Source organism: Garra rufa, chromosome 9 (genome assembly GCF_049309525.1).
Source record: "Garra rufa chromosome 9, GarRuf1.0, whole genome shotgun sequence".
In the NCBI taxonomy this organism is placed as follows: Eukaryota; Metazoa; Chordata; class Actinopteri; order Cypriniformes; family Cyprinidae; genus Garra; species Garra rufa.
The window spans coordinates 40,029,789-40,045,455 of record NC_133369.1 but is presented as its reverse complement, the minus strand read 5'-3'; the positions used below and the strand labels follow the sequence as shown (position 1 = coordinate 40,045,455).

At 35.7% G+C, this 15,667-nt stretch overlaps 1 protein-coding gene across 2 annotated transcripts in view; it reads right to left on the bottom strand.

The window, feature by feature from the left end:
• fhod3b (formin homology 2 domain containing 3b) overlaps positions 1–15,667 on the bottom strand; it is a 247,069-nt gene that overhangs the window by 69,025 nt on the left and 162,377 nt on the right. For both annotated transcript variants that reach the window (XM_073846964.1, XM_073846965.1), the window contains exon 5: positions 14,517–14,622. In XM_073846964.1, coding sequence (XP_073703065.1) covers positions 14,517–14,622 — 106 coding nt within the window. The remainder of the gene's footprint in view (positions 1–14,516; positions 14,623–15,667) is intronic.

The following is a 15,667-nucleotide window of genomic DNA, read 5'->3' as shown; positions in this document are numbered from 1 at the left end:
AATTTTTATTTATTTATTTATTTAATTTAATTTAATTAAAAAAAAAATTAACCATCACCATGTATCTTTAGGTGCAGATTCCAATGTCTGTTGAATGTTTGTCAGTGTTATTATTGCAAAGATATGAATTTAAGGTGTTTTAAAAAACATTTTATTTTGTGAAAAACACCTTACATTTATATCTATTTTTTACACAATTGGAGCTGCAAAGTGATTAGTTGCGATTAATCGATTAAAAATAAAAGATTATGTTTACATACTACAGTACATGTGTGTATACTTTGTTTAATTATTACGTACATATAAATACACAGACATATATGTATATATTCAAAAAACATTTGTATGTATTTGTATGTAAACACTAAAAATATAAATATTTTACATGTAAATCTAACATATTTTTCTTTAATATGTGACCCTGGACCACAAAACCAGTCATAAGGTTAAATTTTACAAAACTGAGATGTATACATCATATGAAAGCTCAATAAATAAGCTTTCTATTGATGTATGGTTTGTTAGGATAGGACAATATTTGGCCGAGACACAACTATTTGAAAACCTGGAATCTGAGGGTGCAAAAAAATCAAAATGCTGAGAAAATCACCTTTAAAGTTCTTCAAATTAGGTTCTTAACAATGCATATTACTAACCATAAATTACATTTTGATATATTTATAGTAGGAATTTTACAAAAAATCTTCATGGAACATGATCTTTACTTAATTTCCTAATGATTTTTGGCATAAAAGAAAAATCAATAATTTTGACCCATACAATATATTTTTGGCTATTGCTACAAATATACCCCAGCGACTTAAGACTGGTTTTGTGGTCCAGGGTCACATATATACATATATGTGTATTTATAATAAATAATAAATATACATTTATAACATATAGTATGAAAACAAACTTTTATTTTGAATCGATTAATCACGACTAATCGTTTTGCAGCTCTAAACACAATGCTATAATATGACTTCTGAAGACTTAGTGCATAGCACACAACTTGTAAGTACAGCTTTTATGATGCTTTTGTGCAATTGTTGCAACTTGAAAGCTCCAGTTGGCATATTTTGTGATTCCAATTGAAAAAAATGACAAATACATTAATCAAAAAGGGTTGAAAAGAAGTGAGAGTGAGTACATGACAAAATTTTCATTTTTGGGTGAACTATTCCTTTTTGAAGTGTTTGAAAAATGCGATTTGAACCTTGAAACCATTAAGTCACGTGTTCCACGAGCAGTAGAGAATCTGCAGTGGTTTGCTGTGTTTGGCGGCTGCCCAACAGGTCTTGTTTCGTCTGTGCTTTGGCTGTGTGATTCTAAGTCTTGGAGAGAGGGGGAAACCCTTCAGCGAGGCTCAGAGGAGGCCTGGTGCAAGGGCTGGACTGCACTATTTAGGATCCCCTCCCATATATTGACATTGACCTCATGAGGTCACCATTTTGCAAAAAAAAAAAAACAAAAAAAACAGTTTGTCATCTCTTGGAAGAACTGGATAATCCTTTACATGACACCTTCATTTTTACATTATCTACAGTATCTCCTGAAACAGACACTAGAGATACAACTGATACAGTTTTATACTTTAAAATGAGAGATTCTTAAAAAGTGTTTTGATGCCTAGTGTTTGATTCAAACGCAAAAAGGGAAGTTCTTCAGCTGTAGGTGAGTGTATGTGGAAAGTATGTGCTCTTCATCTCCTGGGAACTCATTATGAGAACGTGGTGCTGGATTCTGCTGCTTCAGTCATGCCAGTTCTGGAGATTCCCTTCTGGAACAAGAACTAAGCGCTAGTCTAGACTACCGCATGAGAAAAGCCTCCACCTTTCCGGTTAACCATGAAGCATATGTACATGACAATGGAGACAACGGTTCAAATAACCGATTTATCCAGTTCACCAAAAAGAACCAGTTTGAAAATATGATTCAATTTGAACTGGACATTTTGTAAATAATTTGAAGTTTCTTGCACAGACTGATCATTTTGTTTCATAATACCTCCATATTGTCGGGGGCCATGGGTATTCATTTTGAGTGAACTATTCCTTTAATATAGAGCTAACTAAAACTAATATTGCAAAATGGATACTTCCATTTCTTTATTATTTGTTCCAAATTATAAGACCTTCGTCTATCTTCAGAACACAAATAAGGATATTTTTGATGAAATCCAAAGGCTTTCTGACCCTGCATAGACAGCAACGCAACTACCATGTTTAAGGCCCAGAAAGGCAATAAGGACATTGTGAACGTGGTCCATGTGACGTCAGTGGTTCAACTGTAATATTATGAAGCTACAACAATACTTTTTGTGTGCAAAGAAAACAAAAGTAACAACTTTATTCAACCATTTTCCGTGTTAGTCTGCACATTCATGAGTACCACAATGTTGTGTGGCCTCATAAAATTAAGGTTGAACAACTGTTGTCACGTGGACTATTTTAACAATGTCCCTGCTACCTTTCTGGGCCTTGAATGTTTCAGTTGCATTGCTGTCTATGCAAGCTCGCGGATTTCATCAAAAATATCTTAATTTGTGTTCTGAAGATAAACAGAGGTCTTACGGGTTTTGGAACGACATGAGGGTGAGTAATTAATGACAGAATTTTCAAATTTGGGTGAACTAACTCTTTAATGGTATTTTTCTGTGTTTAAATCATTAAACATTGCTTTAAACATCTGGGTTATTGATAGACCAAACTAACTTTGACAAACTGTTTTGTCTCTTTTTCTCGTTTTCTTTATTTATTATCAATTGAAGTGTGGTGTAACCAAATTTACATTCCATTTCAATCAGACTATAACAGACTGAAATTAATGCATATGGCATGACAAATGACTGACTACATCCAAAGGATATTTCTGCCAAAAACTATGAATGTAAAAAATCACACTGGCAGGCACTTGTTTGTAATTAATCATATTGTGTGAAACACATTGCACTATGCAAACAGAAATAAAACTTAAAGTCAAAATGTAGCTACTTTTAGAGCTGTGCCATCTTTCAAACAATACACCATACACAAATATCATCAGCATGAATCTCTTTTCCATAAACATCTCGGTGATAGCTGGACAGGGCGAGGGAGACTTAGGGCTGGTAAGGGAGCAGTTCTCTGGCCCTCACATGATTTAAAATCACCAAGAGCCATGGCCTGATTCATCTCTGTCTCGGGCCAGGTTCAGGCTACAAGGCAACCTCAGTTATTTTACCATACTAACAGGCATGTCACAAGGACCGGTCTGGTTTGGGAAGCATTTGATTTTCGTTCAGTGTTGTTATTGTTAATTAAAACTGAAAAAAAAAAATTGGAATGTTGCCTTGGCAAATAAGTGACTTTCTATATATACACTATGTACTATATACAGTTCAAGTCAAAAGTTTACATACACCTTGCAGAATCTGCAAAATGTTCATTATTTTACCAAAATAAGAGGGATCATACAAAATGCATATTATTTATTATTTAATACTGACCTGACTAAGATATTTCATATAAAAATCTGTTTACATATATAGTCCAAAATGGAGAAAATATAGTTGAATTCATAAAAAATGACCCTGTTCTAAAGTTTACATACACTTGTTTCTTAATACTATGTTGTTACCTGACTGATCTCCAGCTGTGTTTTTTGTTTAGGTATAGTTGTTCATGAGCCTCTTGTTTGTCCTGAACAGTTAAACTGCCTGCTGTTCTTCAGAAAAATCCTTCAGGTCCTACAAATTCTTTGGTTTTTCAGAATTTTTGTGTATTTGAACCCTTTCCAACAATAACTGTATGATTTTGAGATCCATCTTTTCACACTGAGGACAACTGAGGGACTCATATGCAACTATTACAGAAGGTTCAAATGCTCACTGATGCTTCAGAAGGAAATATGATGCATTATAAGATGGGGGGTGAAAACTTTTGGAATTTGAAAACCAGGGTAAATGTAACTTGTTTTGTCTTCTAGGAAACATGTAAGTATCTTCTGTAGCTTCTAATGGGCAGTACTAAATAATAATTAAAAAAAAAAATATTTAGGTAAAAAAGAAAACGTGCAAATCTTCATTCTGTTCAAACGTTTACACCCCTGGTTCATTTTTCCAAAAAAACACTGAGACATGCTTCAAAAGATTTTTGTGTTCTACAGAAGAAAGTAAGCCCAATGTCATTGTAATGCCATTAGGGTGAGCATATGATGACATATTATTTGTTTTTTTGGGTGAAATATCCCTTTAAGTCTCTCTATTATAGATGTCCTTCACCACCCAAACACATTACGTAAGGCTCTTTGCTCAATATCATACATTTTATAAGAAAAGCTTTTACATGGACACTTAAAATCAATTTAATAGCATATCTATCTGTAAACCACAAGGATGGAGATTTGAGGGCAACATTGCTTTCAAGGAACCCTAGGGAGTTAGAAAGATCGCCATTGATGTTAGCTGCCTACTAGTGCACTTCGTAACTCTGTCATCACAAATGGAGTGATAAACATTCTCATGCTTTCTTCCTGCTAATTTCACCTTCCACTGTTCACTCATAAAATTTATCTGGGCCGATCTGCCGCTCTGGTGGAGTCCAGATGGTTGTGGGACCCCAGGCTCAGCCACTGTGATGGGGTTATGGGGGAAATGCTCCCTCAGGTTTAGGAAAGGACGGCAGCCACTGAGAGGCCTCTCGCCCCGAGGCGCACGTGTGAGGGGCCTCAATCACAGGGCCGAACTCAACTCACAGAGGGACAGTAAATGGAGAGGGTGTGTGTGTTTTAGCAGGGATTTTATATGGGAACTGAACGTTCTGACGCTTCATGCCCATGATCAAACAGTGAAATAAAATTGTGAGAGACGTGTTAAAAACATTAAATATGAGGCACACATTTTTGCACATTAACACAAAAATGCACCACAAATTTAATTAAATTTATAACAGTGGACACATGAATCACTGGAACACTCAGAACTGGACCTTATAATTCACAATTGTGAGTTTACATCTCACAATTCCGAGAAAAAAGTCAGCATTGTGAGACAAACGCAATTCTGAAAAACAAAAGTTTTAAAAGAATTTAAATGTTACATCTTGCAATTCTCACTTTGTTTGTTGCAATTGCGAGTTTATATCCTGCAATTCTGACTTTTTTCTCACAATTATGACTTTAGAACTTGCAATTTCATATCATGCAATTATGAGAAAAAAGCCATAGAAAGTCAAAATTTAGAGGAAAAAAAAGTCGGAACTGCGAGAGACAAATGTAATTCTGAGAGAAAAGGTCTTGCAATTCTGACTTTATTTGTCACACTTGCGAGTTTATATCCTGCAATTCTGACTTTTTTCAAAAATTTTACTTTATAACTCACAATTGCGAGTTTATAGCTCACACTTCTGAGCAAAAAAGTCAGCATTGCAAGATATATATATACAATTCTGAGAAATATATCTCGCAATTCTGACTTTTTTCCCGCAGTTTTGAATTTTAATTTGCAATTGCAAGTTTATATCATGCAATTCTGACTTTTTTGCTCGCAATTTAGACTATAACTCGCAATTGCAAGTTTATATCACACAGCTATGAGAAAAGTTATTAAGTCAATATTGCAAGAAAAAAAAATTATTTCAATTTTAATTTTCACTGTATTTGTCACAATTGCGAGTTTATATCCCGCAATTCTGACTTTTTTTTCACAATTTTGACTTTATAAATCACAAGTGTGAGTTTATATCATGTAAAAAAAAGTCTAAATTTTGAGAAAGTCAGAACTGCGAGATACAAATGCAATTCTGAGAAAAAAGTCAAAATCTCATAATTCTGACTTTTTTCTCGCAATTTTGACTTTATAACTTATTCTGTGATGAACAGAAACTTCAAAATAACTGCATTTATTTTTATCTTTTGTAACAATGTAAAAGTCTTTACTGTCACTTTTGATTAGTTCAATTTCTGAAAAAGTATTCATTTCTTTTGTGTATATACTGTATATACTTATTTCATATTTTCCTAATATTTTACAGATTTTCTATGTGGTCTTATTGGACCGCACTGTATATATCTGGCTAGCGGTTTACATTCGGTCTGTCATGTCGATCTATAAAGTTGAATGTACTCGGCTGCCTTGATTTTCACGGACAGAGCAGAATAGGATCATAAGCATGCAAATGTGTTGGACAGAACACAGAGTGTGTTAAGAGGGAAGGTGTAAACCCAGATTTACGCTGTGGCACTGACCCAACTTCTCCATGTGTTTTCATGCGCTTGGCTTGGAGCAATGGCGCTGAAATCTCAGGCCTCTAGTATTCCTATCAACGATCCCCCAGGTGCTCAAAGCAGCCAACAAGAGTGGCCCAGCAAAAGAGCAGCCTTATCTCACCATGATATGTCATATCCCCCCAAGAGAAGATGTGGATCTGCATAGACAAATGCATGTGCTGCATTTGTGATTAAAAAGTAGAGAATGGCACTAGCAAAGCCAATGTCATTGGTTTGATTCCTAGGGAAAGCATTTTAGTCAATGAAAACTTAATCACATATTAGTCATGCTGTATATTGGTTTTAAAACTGATACAAAATGACCACAAACAAAATAGTCAAGATCTCATGACAGAAGACAGATGGGGTGAATTAAACTCTCATTTAAGCCAAATATCTCACTCGAAGATCACTAAACTTGTTTGTCTGTTTTTTCAGATCATCATTGGCGCTTCCATAATGAACAGCAAGCATGTGCCAGATTCTAAAAATGAAAGGAGAAGTTCACTTTCAGAACAAAAATGTACAGATATTTTACTCACCCCTTGCCATCCAAGATGTTCAGGTCTGTCTTTCTTCAGTCGTAAAGAAATAGCTTTTTGAGGAAAACATTTAATGATTTCTTTCCATATAGTGGACGTCTATGGTGCCCCTGAATTTGAACCTCCAAAATGCAGTTTAAATGCAGCTTCAAAGGGCTCTAAATGATCCCAGCTGAGGAAGAAAGGTCTGATCTAGTGAAACGATCGGTTATTTAAAAAAAAAATGACAATTTATATACTTACACAATATTATATACTATATCAAGACAGGGTATTTCGAAAAACTCCCATCTCATTTTCTCCTCCAACTTTAAAATCGTCCTACACCGCTGCAGAAGTACTGACTCCGTGTTTACAAAGTGAACATGCAAAGATGATCAAATGCCCTTTACAAAAAAAAAAAAAGGTAAACTGCGATGTTTTGAAGTTTTGAAGTTGGAGAAGAAAATGAGATGGGAGTTTTTTGACCTAACATAACTGTCATGAACCGGAATACATAGAGTTCACGCAGAGCTAGACAAGACGAACATTTGAGGTTAAAATGTATAAAAACTGATTTTTTTTAGAAAATTACCATCATTTCGCTAGATATGACCCTTCTTCATCTGCTGGGATCATTTGGAGCCCTTTGAAGCTGCATTTAAACTGCATTTTGGAAGTTCAAACTCTGGGGCACCATAGAAGTCCACTATATGGAGAGAAATCCTGAAATGTTTTCCTCAAAAAACATAATTTCTTTATGACTAAAGAAAGAAAGACATGAACATCTTGGATGTAAATTTTTGTTCTGGAAGTAAACCTCTCCTTTAAAACCAAAAACACTGGGCAGAAAATGTATCCTTTTAACAGAGAAGCTCTGATTTGGGGATTTGAATTCTTGATATCTGGCAACCACACACATGAAAGCTTATCGTTTATTGACCTTACTGTTGTCTCGTCATCGCCTTATTGTAGTCATGGTAAAAGCTTGTCAACGAACATTTTTTGTCAGTTTTCTTTAACGAAATTAACACAACCTCCAACTAAATGAAATCATAGGTCTGAAGCTAAAAAAAAACTGTGAAATTTGCGAATTCTGTCATCTCCAACTTTCAAAAAAATCTGCAGACTGACTTTTGACAACTATCGTTTTTATTGACCTTATTGTCATCTCAACATATTTTCATCTTAGTCATTGGACAGAAAGCTCGTCAATGAACATTGTTTGTCATAGTTTTCATTAACGAAATTAACACAACCTCCAGATTTAAATTTGTGAATTCTGTCTTCTCAAACTTTCGAAAATCTGCAGACTGATTTGACAACTATCGTTTTCATTACCTTATTGTCATCTTGTCATTGTCTCAGTTTAGTCATGGGGAAAAAAAAAAACTTGTCAACAAACATTTTTTGTCATTAACAAACGTCATTAACAAAACTAACACAACCTCCAGAGTGAAACATTTGACAACTATCGACAACGTTTCAAACTGTAAATGGTGGAAAATGTGGGCAAAGTCACGTAGTGCATTTTAGCCTTAAAAGTGTCTCCTATTTTCTGTCTTATTCTACATGGACCCAGTCGACTAATTGGGGGCAGCCATTTTGAAATCACATGACCATTCGGAAACTTGCTTTATTGTTGAGATTATTAGATATTTTTACTTATAAAATACATTAATAATGGTTGACTGTAAATAGTGCATTTCTAAAATGGCACTGGTAACCAAAAATGTTTGTGTTTAGATGCTACATCCACACCACTAGGTGTCAGTATGTGTCAGACGAAAATGCCTACCAGTCAGCGCAACATAAACGTAACTGCTTTCAGTCTACAAAACATTTTGGTTATTTCCAGTTTTAAATGAAAAATGACACAGTTTCAGTGTGGTCTGCAGTGTACGTGTGTGCATGTTCCCCAAAAAAACATTGCAAGGAAAAGATCACCACAGTGTGTGTTTCTTCTGGTCATGAGAAACTAGGTCATCTGTGAGCCAGGTTATAGCCATGCTGCAGAGAAGAGAGGCAACAACAGCAGCGCTTTCCCACAGCCAGACCGATCCATTCCAAACAAACAAACAACTCGCACAAAAACAGCAAAAAACAGAGACAAATGAAGTAAACAAAGTGCAAATGAGCGGGAATGGATTGAAGCTATCATTTAGACAACTTGTCGTCATCATCATCATCCTCTTGATCTCTCTCACTGTATCTCTCGTTCTCTTTCAGTTTCACTCTGTCCCAGATGGGAGTTTGGCATTTGGCGTCTTAATCAACTGAGATGTTTGTGTCAATGTGGGTTCAAACCTATAACCAGGGCACAAGCACTGATTGCAAGTAAACACTCTGAAATCAGGTCCCACCAGGACAATGCAACTTTAATTCAAGTGTGTTTCATATTGAAACTAATTTAGCTGTAAATACAGGGATGCACGGCAAACCTTTAGAGAAGCACGCAGGCTCAGTTTGAGATAATTATGGCATCCTGTTCCTCAAAGGTGTGCTGAGACTTCCTGAGAGTCTATAAAAGCATAGCAGCAGCATGAATCATATGGGTGTGGAAACTAGGAAATAAAATGTGGAAGTCTAAAAAGGAATAGCCACATTGCCTATAAAACACCTGAAGAACTTTCACATTGAGAAAAATACTAAGTCTAGCATAACTGTACCAGTCGGTCCTCAGATGCACAAAATGTATTTCCATTTTGGGCTAGCTGAAATATTATACTATGGGGAGTAATGTGTAGCTTTGTTTTTGTGTTACAGAAAGCCGCTGTCATTGCGGACAGGCTGTAAATTGTACAGACTGCCAGTAAGTCTCAACATGCGGATTTAGTGTTTAGGTGTCTGTCGTCAGTCCCTGACCCTGTAAATCCAACTGCTTTGACTATAAACAAGCAGCGTCCAGTAAAGAAATCACTTTAAGCTCTCCCACAGAGCATGAAGACTGAATTCACAAACAAAAAACATGCACAATCATTTATACGTTTAGAGTCCAAAAACTTTTTGTTTCTGAAAAAAAAAAGAACACTGCAGCCTGTCATGAATGAGCAAGAAGAACCAAAAACTAATTTAGCAGATATCATTAATGTTCTTAACGACAAGATAAAAGCAGTCTGATTCAGTAAAACGAGTAATATCAGAAAGACAAGTCTTGACTGTGATGAAAGGAGGAGCTGGGGATGGAGAAGGGTCATTTGCTGAGCAAGTGATAATGTTGCTGAATAATACAGAATAGACCTTATATAGGAATGCCATGATAGCTGTCCTATTCCTAAATATAGGAAAATATGTAGTTAATCGAACTCATGATCGAAAAAAAAAAGTCACAGTTACCAAGTATCACAGTTTACAAAAAATATTAAGCAGTATGACTGTATTTATTATTAACAATGATAATAAATGTATGAAATGCCGTTTCCTCCATTTAATAAGGAATAAAAAAGGTTATTGCAACTCATCTTAGAAACCTCGCAATTACGAGTTATAAAGTCAGAATTGCGAAAGTCTGACTTCTTTCTCACAAATGTGTTTATATCTCACAGTTCTGACATTTTGTTCTTGTAATTCTGACTTTTTTCTCAGAATTGTAAGATATAAACTTGCAATGGCGAGTTATAAAGTCAGAATTGTGAGAGATAAACTAAAAATTCTGACTTTTCTCAGAATTGCATCATACAAACTCACAATTCTGACTTTTTTTTTCTCAGAATTGTAAAATATAAACTCGCAATTGCGAGTTATAAAGTCAGAATTGCAAGAGATTAACTAAAAATTCAGACTTTTTCACACAATTCTGACTTTTTTTCTCAGAATTGTAAGATATAAACTCGCAACTGCGAGTTGTAAAGTCAGAATTGTGAGATAAACAAAAAATTCTGACTTTTTCTCACAATTCTGACTTTTTTCTCAGAATTGTAAGACAAACTCGCAATTGCAAGTTATAAAGTCAGAATTGCGAGAGATAAAATCTAAATTCTTACTTTTTCTCACAATTCTGACTTTTTTTCTCAGAATTTTAAGATATAAACGAGCAATTGCGAGTTGTAAAGTCAGAATTGTGAGAGATAAACAAAAAATTCTGACTTTTCCCCACAATTCTGACTTTTTTCTCAGAATTGTAAGACAAACTCGCAATTGCAAGTTATAAAGTCAGAATTGCGAGAGATAAACTCTCAATTGCGAGTTATAATGTCAGAATTATGAGAGATATACTTGAAATTCTGACTTTTTTCTCATAATTGCAAGTTTGTATTATGCAATTCTGACTTTTTTCTCAGAATTGTGAGATATAAACTGGCAATTGTATAAAGTCCAAATCTTACATCTTACAGAATTGTGAGTTTATGTCTCGCAGTTCTGACTTCATTTCTCAGAATTGCGAGTTTATATCTTACAATTCTGAGGAAAATTTAGAATTGCGAGATGTAAACTCACATCTGCAAGAAAAAAAGTAAGAATTGTGAGATAAAAAGTCGTTTTTTATTTTTGTTTTTTTTTTCAGTGGCAGAAACTGGATTCCAAAACAAAGTTTATTGAGCACCAAATCATCTTGTTGTAATGAATTCTGAAGGATCATGTAACACTGAAGACTGGTTTAATGGCTTCTGAAAATTAAGCTTTGACATCACAGAAATAAATTACATTTTAAAATATATTTAAATTGAAATAGATTTTATATAGATATATATAGATACAGATTTACGAATTTATCTGTTCATTACTTACAAAATTGACTGATATATCTGATTAGATATGAATTATGTGGTTAATTTCTGTCTTTATTACTGCAGCTCCACATTGATACCTTATTTTTTGCTTGTTTTTAACAGCCATTTGTAAAATAGTCCTTAAAAATATGTCCTTATGTCTTATGTTTTAATTTTCAGATCCACAGAAACTCAACAAATCTAATTTCATTTTGCACTTATAAAAATCACTTCTAACAATGATGTTTATAAATTCTTCGATCCACTGGATCTTTTGATTGAACAATAAATACTTTTTTAAAAAAGGTTAAACTTATAGGTCATTGAGGCACATTTGTTTCCCACGAGGAAAGAGACTTGCATGTGAAATGTTAAGTCTTTAAATCAAATTGCATAGTGGAGCTGACATTTTGAGTAATTGGTGGGCGACCATACATCTCATCAATCCCATAATTACACAACATGCAACTAGCCACAGACCCTTTACGCATTCAAAGTTCTGTGATTTTTTTACTGCAGCGATTAGATGTTACAACTATTCAAAATGCTGAAAAAAAATAACAGCCCAGAACAGCTTACACTATATTCCTAACAATGCATACAGTAAATACAGTACATCACACAGCTCTAATGCAATGTTCTGCTTTTGTCTATTTGTAAACACATTTGTAAACACACAGACACCCCGCCACCCACATGCACAAACAAGCTTTTAAAAACGGAAGCTGATACCCTTCAGCTTTAACATATGAGTATACCACACAAGTATGCTTCAGATGCCCAGATGTAACCACTCTGTGCATACTGGCAAACAAAACAAGCGCTGAAATGCACAATCACGCACACCGTTCATTGACCCCAATAATTGCCATTAATAAACGCGTTGCTCCTGGTTGCCCTGGCTAATTTATTCTCCCCATGAATGTGAGGTGAAAGGTCAGACATGTTAACAGGCCGCTAAGAGCTTCCTCTGCCTGGGGATGAGGTTGCAGGCCAATGGGGAGGTCTAAAGGGGGGCTGGAAACCCTCCCCGAGAGGTCATCCGTATTTCACAGCCCACTGCGAGAGGGCAGGGCTCACATGCTTAAGCGCCCAATAAAAAGGCCTGGCAGGATGTTGCAGATCATAAACCGAATTTCAGCAACCCCCTGCCGCCCCTCCCTCTGAGGAAAAGAAGACATTCTGATGCTTTATTGGCAATTAATAGTCCTGGGTGGAAAATGTTTGGTGCCCAAGTTTAAAATTTACTGTGTTGTAGTAATTTAACTCCTTGTGATGTGGTTTGGATGTATAGATGTTTGGTGTTGGGTTATAGTGTTTGTGGTTTGTAGTGACATTGCTGGGAGTTAACAATATTAATGTGGTATAATATACAACACAGAGTCAGTCACAACATGGACTTCAGGGAACACTTATTCATAACTACAGTCAAGCCCGAAATTATTCATACCCCTCGCAAATTCTGCCTTAAAGTTACTTTTATTCAACCAGCAAGTTTTTTTTTAACCGGAAATGACATAGGCTTCTCCCAAAAGATAATAAGACGATGTACAAGAGGCATCATTGTGGGAAAAAAATATTACTCATCTTTTATTTACATTTGGACAAAAAGTGGCATGTCCATAATTATTTATTCTTATTAATCTTAATCTTATTAATTATTAATTCTCAATAATCAATAGAAAAGCCTTTATTGGCTATTACAGCAAACAAACGCTTCCTATAATTGCTGACCAGCTTTTTGCATGTGTCCACTGGTATTTTTGCCCATTCATCTTTAGTGATGAGCTCCAGCTCTTTCAGGTTGGAGGGTCTCCTTGCCATCACCGTGATCTTTAGCTCCCTCCACAGATTCTCAATTGGATTTAAGTCAGGACTCTGGCTGGGCCACTGCAAAACGTTAATGTTTTTGTCTGCTAACCATTTCTTTACCACTTTTGCTGTGCGTTTTGGGTCGTTGTCGTGCTGAAATGTCTACTGGTGCCCAAGGCCAAGTTTCTCTGCAGACTGCCTGATGTTGTTGTTAAGAATTTTGATGTATTGCTCCTTTTTCATGGTGCCATTACTGTGATTAGGTTCCCTGGTCCACCGGCCAAAAAACACCCCCAAAACATTAGCTTCCCACCATTATGTTTGACATAACATCTGTGGGGATGATGTTCTTAGGGTTGAAGGCTTCTCCTTTTTTACGCCAAATGAAGGCTACATCATTGTGGCCAAACAATTCAATTTTTGTTTCATCTGACCATAAAACAGAAGACCAGAAGTCTTCTTCTTTGTCCAGATGAGCATTTACAAAGACCAAGCGGGCTTTTGAGTGCCTTATCCGGAGAAGTGGTGTCCTCCTTGGTCTGCGTCCGTGGAACCCAGCGGTGTGCAGTGTCCGTTGGACTGTCTGCCTTGAGATGTTCATCAGAATGGCCTTGGTGGTGATCCTTGGATTCCTTTTTACCTCTCTCACTATCCTCCTGGCCAGCACAGGTGTCACTTTTGGCTTCCGACCACGTCCTCTGAGATTTTTCACAGTGCGGAACGTCTTGTATTTTTTAATAATACTTTGCACTGTAGCCACTGGAACTTCAAAACATTTGGTCTTATAGCCCTTTCCTGACTTGTGAGCAGCCACAATGCGCAGCCGCAGGTTCTCAGTGAGCTCCTTAGTCTTAGCCATGACTGTCCACAAACCAACAGCAGAGAGCTTCTGTTTTTCACCTGTTGAGTTGATTAAAACAGCTGTTCCCAATGAATCAGGGTAATTAGGATGCTTTAAAACAGCTTGGACTATTTGGAATGGTATAGAACTTTAGATTTTCCCATAGACTGTGACAGTTTGCAAAGAGTATGAATAATTTTGGACATGCCACCTTTTGTTCAAATGTAAATAAAAGCTAAGAAATATTTTTTTACATCGTCTTATTATCTTTTCGGAGAAGCCTGGGTCAAAAGAAAACTTGCTGGTTAAATAAAAGTAACTTCAACTTCAAATCAATTCCAGGGGTCAAATACTGGTATAGTGTGATGTCTGGTAATGTGGTACCTCTGAGGATGTAGTTCTGGTAGTTCTGGTCAGCCTCAGCTCCCACTTTTATAAGACATGTGAGTCCTTCAGCCATCACAAACTCGTGCACCAGATCTTTATCATCCTGCAAGAGAAACACAAGCAACAGAATCTCAATACATGTACGAAATATAAAAGAAACATTGATGCATGTCAACATTTTTAAACATCCTGCAGAAATCAACCATCAGGAAAATCACACTCCATAATGCAACCAAAGATGTTTTGTTCTATTGCAAAACACTTTCAGGGTGACCAAAGAGAATTACAGAAAGGTCCAGTTGTGTTTTCAGAAATGGGCTTGATTTCAAACTGACACAGCCCAAACTGAAGCTTATGAATTCCTATCTGTCAAATGCTCTGTCAGCATTTTCTCTACGCTCCCTAAAGGTTCCCCCTCCTACACCAACACATGTTGCATTGTTCTGCAAACTTTCTGTCCACCAGGTGCTGGGAACTTCTTAAAATAATCTGAAAAGTAGCCCAGCATGCTTTTATGAACTATTGAAAGGTCAAATAAAGTAATTTATTTAAAAGTTTAAATCTATTAAATTGTACTACAATTTTAAAATTACAATTAAATGTACACTTTCTTAATATTTATCAAATTTAATAAAATTGTAAAATTCAAATAAAATATAATAAAATGATTTTATCTTTACCAGTCTTGGGCACATTACTTAAAAAAAGTTACTAGTTACTAGTTACTTCTCACAAATAGTAAATGAATTAGTATCTGAGTTGCACTATCATAGAAATAACTAATTACCTGGGAAAGTAACTATTGTGTTACTTTTAAAAAAAGTTCAAATATGGTAAATTAATAAAACATTGTACACTAACTTATACTATTCGTTGCTGTGGGACAATGTGAGAGATACCTACCAGGGGCTAAATATCACGTTATCACGAGTCGCTTCAACCCACGGACATGAAAAACATCCCACAGATAAGATTAAGGTACAGTTTGAAACTGCAAAAGCTCTACTTTTCTTAGTGTATAGTCATAATAACAATGTACTTTTGTAAAATAAAGAAAATAAAGAGGGAGCTTTCTCTGCTGCCTCAGTCTCCGTCACCTCTCTTCACAGACACGTAAATAAAACAATCTGAATCTCAATCTGAGTTAT